We start from the raw sequence: 13,170 nt of genomic DNA on the forward strand, positions 1-13,170 counted from the left end.
ACGTTTTCATTCCATTTTTCCAAATTCTCACACAGGGTGCTCCTGCTAGCTGGTGGAATCACATGCACTTCCAGCATCATGCCAAACCCAACTGTTTTCGCATGGATCCCGATATTAACATGCACCCACTGTTCTTTGCACTGGGCAAGAAGTTGTCTGTGGAGGTGAGTCCAGAAAGTGATGGCAGGCAAGTGGAAATTGAGTGGATGGAAAAGGCTAATTCAAAGGGGGTAAAGACATTGAAAGGCAATATGTATAATGTTACTGATACTGATGGGTTGGAAAAGTATCCCTACTGTCACTGTGACATGTGAAAAAAAACCTAAATGGACATTTGTTCATATTGAGGTTCAGGTTAGTAAATAGAACTGACAAAGTAGTAAGCATAGGCTTGGATAACTGACAGTCTGTGCCAAGGTGTCTAAAGATGGCTGTCAGACAGGGGGAGTGGGAAAGATAGCCAGATCATTTATTCAATAATCTCAATACCAGTGAATTAAAAGGAAAATAAAAAAAATTGGATTTTCTTACATATTGATTACATTGAGATACTAATAAAGCTTTAATGATAGTTATCTTTTAGGAAGTAGTAAAGTAAGTACAATAGAAAGCATGTCTCAGACATTGATCTGTGTTCCATGGAATCTGCTGGCATAAAGAACACGTTTTAGGGTTTTTGTACCAAACAATTTTTAAAAAATTTTTTTTTGCAGTGCAGAGAGTGATTACAACAGACGTGTGGTACCCCAAAGGCATTCCTCACGTTGATTTTCAGCAGATAAAACAGTGGGGTTTTCGAGGTTACTTGCACAATTTTAAATTAATTTAGGATAACGTCAGATTGTAGCATTCGATTGGGAAGTCAGAAAGGTACATTCAGATGCATCAGGCTTGTTGCATGTTACATGTTAGTAGATTGGTTTAACTTGGTGATATTTACCACCTGAACTGCACTAGTTTTATAGGAAAAAATATAGATTAGGCTGTAACTTGTAGCCACCTGGCTTATCATAGGTAAGGTATAGTGCTTACTCATTTAAGCAGTGCAGGTGTTAGGGTTTGGTCTAAGGAGAGGGGTACAAGTATTTGCGCGTGGGGCTGCTGTGGAGCCTGTCTTGGCGGTGAAGTCCCTAGCATGTTTGTGTTTAGGAATTACGTTAAATGCTAGATACCAGGATGTTAGTACATGTATTGAAACTAGGAGAATGAGAAGTAAGGTACAAACGGAAATAAAAAGACAACCGGTCTACATGTGATAGAAAAATAAAAGGCAGACTGAATGTTCATTACGTATTGCCGGGGCCTCCGGTGCTATGGGGAAATATCGTGGCTATAGTCCACTGTGTGGCCCGGGTTCATCCGACGCCAGCTCTGCGCTTGACTTGTGAGTAGGCCGCTCGGGCCTTGTAGGTGATCCGGCAGCGGGCTTCTTGTGGGCTGCCCTCTCGCTCTGTGTCCTGTTCTCGGTTTGCTGCTCTTGTTGTAGGGGTGGTTACGAAGGCTGCTGGTCGCCGGCGGCGTGGTACATCCACCCTCCAGCCCCGGGCCGGGATGAAGGCCGGCATCTTTGAACCACGGACCCGGGCACTTCCATGGGCCGGGTCCTTCCCATGGTGGGAATAGCGGGGGGACCTGATGGTCTGCTGCCTTCTGTGGCGGCCATCTCTCCGTCCATGTGGGTGATGCCTTCGGGTCCTGCCCTTGGTGGGCCAGTAATAGGAGGTGCAGACTTGTCAAGGTAAGTTGGGCCCGAGGAGGTCCTCCACTCCCTCCGTCGCCTGCCGCCTTGTCTGTCATTTCGAGGCTGGAGCGGTATAGAGATCATATGGGTCTCCAATTTGATCCATAACTCGTGAAAATGCTCACTCAGCCGCTGTAACATGCGGTCCACCGAGCGAAGGGCTAATTCGCGTTGTTCATATGCCGTCTCTGCCGGCCATGTGGTAGTCGCCATTTTAGGTGGGGCCTCCTCAGGTACTTGGACCCCTTGCAAGATTCGCTTATTGAGTCGAGTGTGTAAGGCAGTTGAGTGGGGACCGGGATGACCCCCGCCGGTCCAGGGGGGGGGGGGGGGTAGGAGATCGTGTGTTCTCGTTTGTAACCAGGAGGCAGGGAGATCGGCCGCCTCTCCCCAGCTCCGGTTTTGTAGGCTACATCGGTGCCCCTCCGGTCTCCCGTGACTTGGCCGTTTGGGAAGGTCTTGGGGTGTATCGCTGTGTCCCCTCTGGGATCTGCATTGCCCGTCAGTGGGTTTAATCTTCGTTTTTTCTGGGAGAAAACCCGTTTTATGTGCGTTTATAGCAGGAGCCCAGGGCACACACGTCTGCTCCTCTCGCTAGTCAGACTCCGCCCCCTTGTACCAAACTATTTTTGAGTAGTTTGATGGAACTATGGCTAGCATGGCCCACAAACCTTCTTTTGCCTCCTGCCATCAAGATAATGAACGTGTTCCATTTATGCCTAAAACGTGTACCTTTTATGCCAGGAGATTCCATGGAACACAGATCAATGTCTGAGACATTGGAGAGCCTATCATTGCTCTCCATATTTGTATCACTCGCAGCCTATCATTGCTCTCCATATTTGTATTACTCGTAGCCTATCATTGCTCTCCATATTTGTATCACTCGCAGCCTATCATTGTTCTCCATATTTGTATTACTCGCAGCCTATCATTGCTCTCCATATTTGTATCACTCGTAGCCTATCATTGCTCTCCATATTTGTATTACTCGTAGCCCATCATTGCTCTCCATATTTGTATTACTCGCAGCCTATCATTGCTCTCCATATTTGTATTACTCGTAGCCTATCATTGCTCTCCATATTTGTATTACTCGTAGCCTATCATTGCTCTCCATATTTGTATCACTCGCAGCCTATCATTGTTCTCCATATTTGTATTACTCGCAGCCTATCATTGCTCTCCATATTTGTATCACTCGTAGCCTATCATTGCTCTCCATATTTGTATTACTCGTAGCCCATCATTGCTCTCCATATTTGTATCACTCGTAGCCTATCATTGCTCTCCATATTTGTATGACTCATAGCCTATCATTGCTCTCCATATTTGTATCACTCGTAGCCTATCATTGCTCTCCATATTTGTATTACTCGTAGCCTATCATTGCTCTCCATAGTTGTATCACTCGTAGCCTATCATTGCTCTCCATATTTGTATCCCTCATAGCCTATCATTGCTCTCCATATTTGTATCACTCGTAGCCTATCATTGCTCTCCATATTTGTAGGACTCACAGCCTACCATTGTTCTCCATATTTGCAGGACTCGTAGCCTATCATTGCTCTCCATATTTGTATCCCTCATAGCCTGCCATTGCTCTCCATATTTGTATCACTCGCAGCCTATCATTGTTCTCCATATTTGTATTACTCGCAGCCTATCATTGCTCTCCATATTTGTATTACTCGTAGCCCATCATTGCTCTCCATATTTGTATCACTCGTAGCCTATCATTGCTCTCCATATTTGTATTACTCGTAGCCCATCATTGCTCTCCATATTTGTATCACTCGTAGCCTATCATTGCTCTCCATATTTGTATGACTCATAGCCTATCATTGCTCTCCATATTTGTATCACTCGTAGCCTATCATTGCTCTCCATATTTGTATTACTCGTAGCCTATCATTGCTCTCCATAGTTGTATCACTCGTAGCCTATCATTGCTCTCCATATTTGTATCACTCGCAGCCCATCATTGCTCTCCATATTTGTATGACTCATAGCCTATCATTGCTCTCCATATTTGTATCCCTCATAGCCTATCATTGCTCTCCATATTTGTATCACTCGTAGCCTATCATTGCTCTCCATATTTGTATTACTCGTAGCCTATCATTGCTCTCCATAGTTGTATCACTCGTAGCCTATCATTGCTCTCCATAGTTGTATCACTCGTAGCCTATCATTGCTCTCCATATTTGTATCACTCGTAGCCTATCATTGCTCTCCATATTTGTATTACTCGTAGCCTATCATTGCTCTCCATATTTGTATCACTCGTAGCCTATCATTGCTCTCCATAGTTGTATCACTCGTAGCCTATCATTGCTCTCCATATTTGTATCACTCGTAGCCTATCATTGCTCTCCATATTTGTATTACTCGCAGCCAATCATTGCTCTCCATATTTGTAGGACTCACAGCCTATCATTGCTCTCCATATTTGTATTACTCGTAGCCTATCATTGCTCTCCATATTTGTATTACTCGTAGCTTATCATTGCTCTCCATATTTGTATCACTCGTAGCCTATCATTGCTCTCCATATTTGTATTACTCGTAGCCTATCATTGCTCTCCATATTTGTATTACTCGTAGCCTATCATTGCTCTCCATAGTTGTATTACTCGTAGCCTATCATTGCTCTCCATATTTGTAGGACTCACAGCCTATCATTGCTCTCCATATTTGTATCACTCGTAGCCTATCATTGCTCTCCATATTTGTATCACTCGTAGCCTATCATTGCTCTCCATATTTGTATTACTCGTAGCCTATCATTGCTCTCCATATTTGTATCACTCGTAGCCTATCATTGCTCTCCATATTTGTATCACTCGTAGCCTATCATTGCTCTCCATATTTGTATTACTCGTAGCCTATCATTGCTCTCCATATTTGTATCACTCGTAGCCTATCATTGCTCTCCATATTTGTATTACTCGTAGCCTATCATTGCTCTCCATATTTGTATCACTCGTATCCTATCATTGCTCTCCATATTTGTATCACTCGTAGCCTATCATTGCTCTCCATATTTGTATTACTCGTAGCCTATCATTGCTCTCCATATTTGTATCACTCGTAGCCTATCATCGCTCTCCATATTTGTATTACTCGTAGCCTATCATTGCTCTCCATAGTTGTATCACTCGTAGCCTATCATTGCTCTCCATATTTGTATCACTCGTAGCCTATCATTGCTCTCCATAGTTGTATCACTCGTAGCCTATCATTGCTCTCCATATTTGTATTACTCGTAGCCTATCATTGCTCTCCATAGTTGTATTACTCGTAGCCTATCATTGCTCTCCATATTTGTAGGACTCACAGCCTATCATTGCTCTCCATATTTGTATCACTCGTAGCCTATCATTGCTCTCCATATTTGTATCACTCGTAGCCTATCATTGCTCTCCATATTTGTATTACTCGTAGCCTATCATTGCTCTCCATATTTGTATCACTCGTAGCCTATCATTGCTCTCCATATTTGTATCACTCGTAGCCTATCATTGCTCTCCATATTTGTATTACTCGTAGCCTATCATTGCTCTCCATATTTGTATCACTCGTAGCCTATCATTGCTCTCCATATTTGTATTACTCGTAGCCTATCATTGCTCTCCATATTTGTATCACTCGTATCCTATCATTGCTCTCCATATTTGTATCACTCGTAGCCTATCATTGCTCTCCATATTTGTATTACTCGTAGCCTATCATTGCTCTCCATATTTGTATCACTCGTAGCCTATCATCGCTCTCCATATTTGTATTACTCGTAGCCTATCATTGCTCTCCATAGTTGTATCACTCGTAGCCTATCATTGCTCTCCATATTTGTATCACTCGTAGCCTATAATGTAGCCTATCATTGCTCTCCATAATGTATGGGGCCATAAGATTCAGATCTTTTAGATTACAAAACGACATCTCTAGTCTGACATTTAGTGCCTGCTTCACAGCACAAGCGTGTCTAATTAGATATTAGGACTGTGCAGACCGAGGACAGCTCCCTGATGTGGGATACTGGGGAGCTAAATCAGGATGGTGGTGGATATAGAGACAGGGAACTATTTTCTATTTTATTTTGGCGGTGGAGGACCCTGAAATTGGGACTGTCCCGCCAAAACTGGGATTGTTGGGGGGTCTGCAGTGATGTGTTATGTACCAAACACACCGTGACATACATATACATTGCTAATTTGTGACAGCTATATCTCTCTCCTTCATTTCAGCTTGGAATTAAAAAGAAGAAGTATATGCCATATAACCACCAGCACAAGTATTTCTTCCTGAGTGAGTATAAAGCCCTGGAAGGTGGCAGTAATGTCTGTCACGGTGAAAGGTAATGAAATATAACCAATGTACCCTCTTTCTTTCTGCAGTTGGTCCCCCTGCACTGATTCCTCTTTATTTTCAATGGTATGTTTTCTACTTTGCTGTACAGCGCAAGCAGTGGTTGGTAAGTACTAATGATTATAGGAAACGAGAAGTGCTATTATATTGGTAACATCAGCATTACTCATTAATCTGCTCTTTTTCCCACAGGACCTGGCCTGGATGATTTCTTTCTATGTGAGATTTGGGCTGTGTTACATTCCCCTACTCGGTGTGGGTGGAACGATTAGTATGTTCATATTGGTTAGGTAAGCACTGCATACATATGTACAGATTCGAGGATTAGATTTGGTAACAGTTTGTTATGACAGTCAGATGTTGCGGTGCGTTGTACGGTACTGTCATGTACAAAAATAGATATTATTAAAGTACCAAATATACGTCTTATTGTTTAGCTAATAAACCCCACCAAAAACAAAAAGTGTGAGTGGTATTATTAGAGGGTTAGTCCAACAAAAAAAACTGTTTAAAGAAAACATTGATTTTGGTTAGATTAACTTAACTTAAATTTACCTCTATTCCAACGCAGAGCCAAGTTATGCCCTCAGTCTTATTCCTCCACCACTGATGTCACTCCCCAGAGGAGGGATGTAGGGGAGGATGACTGTTTGTTTTAGAAAAAGAGGACTCTTTGAGGGGATATGAAAAGTAGAATAGTAATTCAAATACTCATTTATGCACCTTAGACGTACAGTGAAAGAAAATCCACCGCTCAGAAATGGTGAAAATGTCATAAGACCTGTTGTATGTAAGGTTTTGCCTACAGCGCTATAGATATTAGCAAAGGAGTGGCAGATTCAGCAGTAACATTCATAGCACATTACACAATTATGTTTTGATTGCTATGGTAAAATCATCAATTTCTCCTGCAGCTGAAAGGAGCCTTTCAGAAAATGAAATTTGAAATATGCAATTAGTCACTTTCTGTGTAGCCAGAATGCATAGGGCACTATAAGAATTAGGGTGTCTACAAATCTGCTGTGATGTGTTTGTAATCAGGGCCAAAGATTTGGCCTGGGTATTTAGAAGCCGTGCAGCCAAAGGGAGGGGTGCAGCCAAAGGGAGGGGTGTGTTCAGAGAGGGACATATCATGTCATTACCACCGACAAGCATACCGCAGTGAACATGTTAGTTTGATGTCCCTCCAGGGCAGCCGATGCACAGAACCCTGCTAAAGTGCTCTCACATGGGGAAAATGCCCTATGTTTGTTCTGCGCAGCACTGTGTTTGTGGGTGATGTCTCTATGGTTCCCCATAAGTGGAGTACCAGAGGACACAAGTGGGACAGGGCTGGTAAAGGGAGTTATGCATGTGTGGAGAAGCTGCCTGTAGGATCCTTTGTGTTTGGTGTCTGCTTATGGGATTGGTACTCTTTGTGGTGTAGTGTGTGTAAAGGGGTTTCTTTGTGCTGTACTACTTGTGACTTGTTGCAGAAGAGTGTGTGTGTTAAGGGGTGTAGTGTGTGTGTGTGTTTGTGTGTGTGTGTAAGAAGTATAGTGTGAATACATAGGGACTGTAGAGTGTGTAGAGTTTGTGTGTATAGGAGCTGCAATGTGTATTTAGGATCTAGTGTGTGTGTGTGGTGTGTGTGTGTGTGTAGGGACCGTAGAGTTTGTCTGTATAGGAGCTGCAATGTGTATTTAGGATCTGTAGTGTGTGTGTGTGTAGGGACTATAGTGTGCATGTGTATAGGGACCGTAGAGTTTGTCTGTATAGGAGCTGCAATGTGTATTTAGGATCTAGTGTGTGTGTGTGTGGTGTGTGTGTGTGTAGGGACCGTAGAGTTTGTCTGTATAGGAGCTGCAATGTGTATTTACGATCTGTAGTGTGTGTGTGTATGTAGGGACTATAGTGTGCATGTGTATAGGGACCGTAGAGTTTGTCTGTATAGGAGCTGCAATGTGTATTTAGGATCTGTAGTGTGTGTGTGTAGGGTCTGCAGAGTGTGTTTATAGGTGGTGTAGTGTGTATCTAGTAGCTGTGAAGAGGGCAGTAATTCAGTAATTATTTGTAAAAAAAAATTCTCCCCTCACTCTTATTACCGTTCCCTGGTGAGCGCAGGTCAAAGTTACAGAATATTGGAAAAACATATTACTAGCCAGGTCAGGGTTACAGAATATCGGAAAAATTTATTACTAGTCAGGTCAGGGTTATATAATATCAGAAAAACTTACCATATTACTAGTCAGGTCAGGGCTATATAATATCAGAAAAACTTATTACTAGTCAGGTCAGGGTTATTTAATATCAGAAAAACGTATTACTAGTCAGGTCAGGGTTATTTAATATCAGAAAAACTTATTACTAGTCAGGTCAGGGTTATATAATATCAGAAAAACGTATTACTAGTCAGGTCAGGGTTATTTAATATCAGAAAAACGTATTACTAGTCAGGTCAGGGTTATATAATATCAGAAAAACTTATTACTAGTCAGGTCAGGGTTATATAATATCAGAAAAACGTATTACTAGTCAGGTCAGGGTTATTTCATATCAGAAAAACGTATTACTAGTCAGGTCAGGGTTATATAATATCAGAAAAACTTATTACTAGTCAGGTCAGGGTTATTTAATATCAGATAAACTTATTACTAGCCAGGTCAGGGTTATATAATATCAGAAAAACGTATTACTAGCCAGGTCAGGGTTATATAATATCAGAAAAACGTATTACTAGTCAGGTCAGGGTTAAATAATATCAGAAAAACGTATTACTAGTCAGGTCAGGGTTATATAATATCAGAAAAACGTATTACTAGTCAGGTCAGGGTTATATAATATCAGAAAAACGTATTACTAGTCAGGTCAGGGTTATATAATATCAGAAAAACTTATTACTAGCCAGGTCAGGGTTATTTAATATCAGAAAAACGTATTACTAGTCAGGTCAGGGTTATATAATATCAGAAAAACTTATTACTAGTCAGGTCAGGGTTATTTAATATCAGAAAAACGTATTACTAGTCAGGTCAGGGTTATATAATATCAGAAAAACTTATTACTAGTCAGGTCAGGGTTATTTAATATTAGAAAAACGTATTACTAGTCAGGTCAGGGTTATTTAATATCAGAAAAACGTATTACTAGTCAGGTCAGGGTTATATAATATCAGAAAAACTTATTACTAGTCAGGTCAGGGTTATTTAATATCAGAAAAACTTATTACTAGTCAGGTCAGGGTTATTTAATATCAGAAAAACTTATTACTAGTCAGGTCGGGGTTATATAATATCAGAAAAACTTATTACTAGTCAGGTCAGGGTTATATAATATCAGAAAAACTTATTACTAGTCAGGTCAGGGTTATATAATATCAGAAAAACGTATTTCTAGTCAGGTCAGGGTTATTTAATATCAGAAAAACGTATTACTAGTCAGGTCAGGGTTATATAATATCAGAAAAACTTATTACTAGTCAGGTCAGGGTTATTTAATATCAGAAAAACTTATTACTAGTCAGGTCAGGGTTATTTAATATCAGAAAAACTTATTACTAGTCAGGTCAGGGTTATTTAATATCAGAAAAACTTATTACTAGTCAGGTCAGGGTTATTTAATATCAGAAAAACTTATTACTAGTCAGGTCAGGGTTATTTAATATCAGAAAAACGTATTACTAGTCAGGTCAGGGTTATTTAATATCAGAAAAACTTATTATATAACCCTGACCTGACTAGTAATAAGTTTTTCTGATATTAAATAACCCTGACCTGACTAGTAATACGTTTTTCTGATATTATATAACCCTGACCTGACTAGTAATATCAGAAAAACGTTTTACTAGTCAGGTCAGGGTTATATATATATATATCAGAAAAACTTATTACTAGTCAGGTCAGGGTTATATAATATCAGTAAAACGTATTACTAGTCAGGTCAGGGTTATTTAATATCAGAAAAACGTATTACTAGTCAGGTCAGGGTTATATAATATCAGAAAAACTTATTACTAGGCAGGTCAGGGTTATTTAATATCAGAAAAACTTATTACTAGTCAGGTCAGGGTTATATAATATCAGAAAAACGTATTACTAGTCAGGTCAGGGTTATTTAATATCAGAAAAACTTATTACTAGTCAGCTCAGGGTTATATAATATCAGAAAAACTTATTACTAGTCAGGTCAGGGTTATAAAATATCAGAAAAACTTATTACTAGTCAGCTCAGGGTTATATAATATCAGAAAAACTTATTACTAGTCAGGTCAGGGTTATATAATATCAGAAAAACTTATTACTAGTCAGGTCAGGGTTATTTAATATCAGAAAAACTTATTACTAGTCAGGTCAGGGTTATATAATATCAGAAAAACGTATTACTAGCCAGGTCAGGGTTATATAATATCAGAAAAACGTATTACTAGTCAGGTCAGGGTTATTTAATATCAGAAAAACGTATTACTAGTCAGGTCAGGGTTATATAATATCAGAAAAACGTATTACTAGTCAGGTCAGGGTTATATAATATCAGAAAAACGTATTACTAGTCAGGTCAGGGTTATATAATATCAGAAAAACTTATTACTAGTCAGGTCAGGGTTATTTAATATCAGAAAAACGTATTACTAGTCAGGTCAGGGTTATATAATATCAGAAAAACTTATTACTAGTCAGGTCAGGGTTATATAATATCAGAAAAACGTATTACTAGTCAGGTCAGGGTTATTTAATATCAGAAAAACTTATTACTAGTCAGGTCAGGATTATATAATATCAGAAAAACGTATTACTAGTCAGGTCAGGGTTATTTAATATCAGAAAAACTTATTACTAGCCAGGTCAGGGTTATATAATATCAGAAAAACTTATTACTAGTCAGGTCAGGGTTATATAATATCAGAAAAACTTATTACTAGTCAGGTCAGGGTTATATAATATCAGAAAAACTTATTACTAGTCAGGTCAGGGTTATTTAATATCAGAAAAAACTTATTACTAGTCAGGTCAGGGTTATATAATATCAGAAAAACGTATTACTAGTCAGGTCAGGGTTATTTAATATCAGAAAAAACTTATTACTAGTCAGGTCAGGGTTATATAATATCAGAAAAACTTATTACTAGTCAGGTCAGGGTTATATAATATCAGAAAAACTTATTACTAGTCAGGTCAGGGTTATTTAATATCAGAAAAACGTATTACTAGTCAGGTCAGGGTTATTTAATATCAGAAAAACGTATTACTAGTCAGGTCAGGGTTATATAATATCAGAAAAACGTATTACTAGTCAGGTCAGGGTTATTTAATATCAGAAAAAACTTATTACTAGCCAGGTCAGGGTTATATAATATCAGAAAAACGTATTACTAGTCAGGTCAGGGTTATTTAATATCAGAAAAACGTATTACTAGTCAGGTCAGGGTTATATAATATCAGAAAAACGTATTACTAGTCAGGTCAGGGTTATTTAATATCAGAAAAACGTATTACTAGTCAGGTCAGGGTTATATAATATCAGAAAAACTTATTACTAGTCAGGTCAGGGTTATATAATATCAGAAAAACTTATTACTAGTCAGGTCAGGGTTATTTAATATCAGAAAAACTTATTACTAGTCAGGTCAGGGTTATATAATATCAGAAAAACTTATTACTAGTCAGGTCAGGGTTATTTAATATCAGAAAAACGTATTACTAGTCAGGTCAGGGTTATATAATATCAGAAAAACTTATTACTAGTCAGGTCAGGGTTATATAATATCAGAAAAACTTATTACTAGTCAGGTCAGGGTTATTTAATATCAGATAAACTTATTACTAGTCAGGTCAGGGTTATATAATATCAGATAAACTTATTACTAGTCAGGTCAGGGTTATTTAATATCAGATAAACTTATTACTAGTCAGGTCAGGGTTATATAATATCAGATAAACTTATTACTAGTCAGGTCAGGGTTATTTAATATCAGAAAAACTTATTACTAGTCAGGTCAGGGTTATATAATATCAGAAAAACTTATTACTAGTCAGGTCAGGGTTATTTAATATCAGATAAACTTATTACTAGTCAGGTCAGGGTTATTTAATATCAGAAAAACGTATTACTAGTCAGGTCAGGGTTATATAATATCAGAAAAACTTATTACTAGTCAGGTCAGGGTTATTTAATATCAGAAAAACTTATTACTAGTCAGGTCAGGGTTATTTAATATCAGAAAAACGTATTACTAGTCAGGTCGGGGTTATATAATATCAGAAAAACGTATTACTAGTCAGGTCAGGGTTATATAATATCAGAAAAACGTATTACTAGTCAGGTCAGGGTTATATAATATCAGAAAAACGTATTACTAGTCAGGTCAGGGTTATTTAATATCAGAAAAACGTATTTCTAGTCAGGTCAGGGTTATTTAATATCAGAAAAACGTATTACTAGTCAGGTCAGGGTTATATAATATCAGAAAAACTTATTATATAACCCTGACCTGACTAGTAATAAGTTTTTCTGATATTAAATAACCCTGACCTGACTAGTAATACGTTTTTCTGATATTATATAACCCTGACCTGACTAGTAATATCAGGTAGCCAAAATAGTAAAAAACAAAAAGTTAGCATTTAGTAATTATAAAAAAACCCAGAGTGAGGAAGACAGAATGACCTATAAGATTAGGCAGAAAGAGGCTAAGCAAGTTATAAGAGCTTCCAAATCACACACAGAAGAGAAAATAGCACAGTCAGTAAAAAAGGGGGACAAAACCTTTTTTAGATACATAAATGAGAAAAGAAAAGTAAAACAAGGATTAGTTAGATTAAAAACAAAAGAAGGAAGGTATGTAGATGAGGATAAAGGTCTAGCTGACTGCCTCAATGAATATTTTTGTTCGGTATTTACAGATGAAAATGAAGGAAAGGGACCTCAGTTAAGAAAAAGGATAAATGAGTCATTTATTACACGTGAGTTTACAGAGGAAGAGGTTCTATTTCAACTGTCAAAAGTAAAGACAAATAAGTCAATGGGACCTGATGGAATACACCCAAAGCTATTAAAAGAGCTTAGTGGTGTACTAGCAAAAC

At 38.4% G+C, this 13,170-nt stretch overlaps 1 protein-coding gene across 4 annotated transcripts in view; it reads left to right on the forward strand.

The window, feature by feature from the left end:
* The window catches only part of FADS1 (fatty acid desaturase 1), a 44,338-nt gene that overhangs the window by 12,059 nt on the left and 19,109 nt on the right, over nucleotides 1–13,170 (forward strand). For all 4 annotated transcript variants that reach the window (XM_063437756.1, XM_063437757.1, XM_063437758.1 and 1 more), the window contains exons 6-9: nucleotides 36–164; nucleotides 5,992–6,052; nucleotides 6,142–6,218; nucleotides 6,305–6,402. In XM_063437756.1, the coding sequence (XP_063293826.1) occupies nucleotides 36–164; nucleotides 5,992–6,052; nucleotides 6,142–6,218; nucleotides 6,305–6,402 (365 nt within the window). The remainder of the gene's footprint in view (nucleotides 1–35; nucleotides 165–5,991; nucleotides 6,053–6,141; nucleotides 6,219–6,304; nucleotides 6,403–13,170) is intronic.

Source organism: Pelobates fuscus, chromosome 12, assembly GCF_036172605.1.
Source record: "Pelobates fuscus isolate aPelFus1 chromosome 12, aPelFus1.pri, whole genome shotgun sequence".
Lineage (NCBI taxonomy): Eukaryota > Metazoa > Chordata > Amphibia > Anura > Pelobatidae > Pelobates > Pelobates fuscus.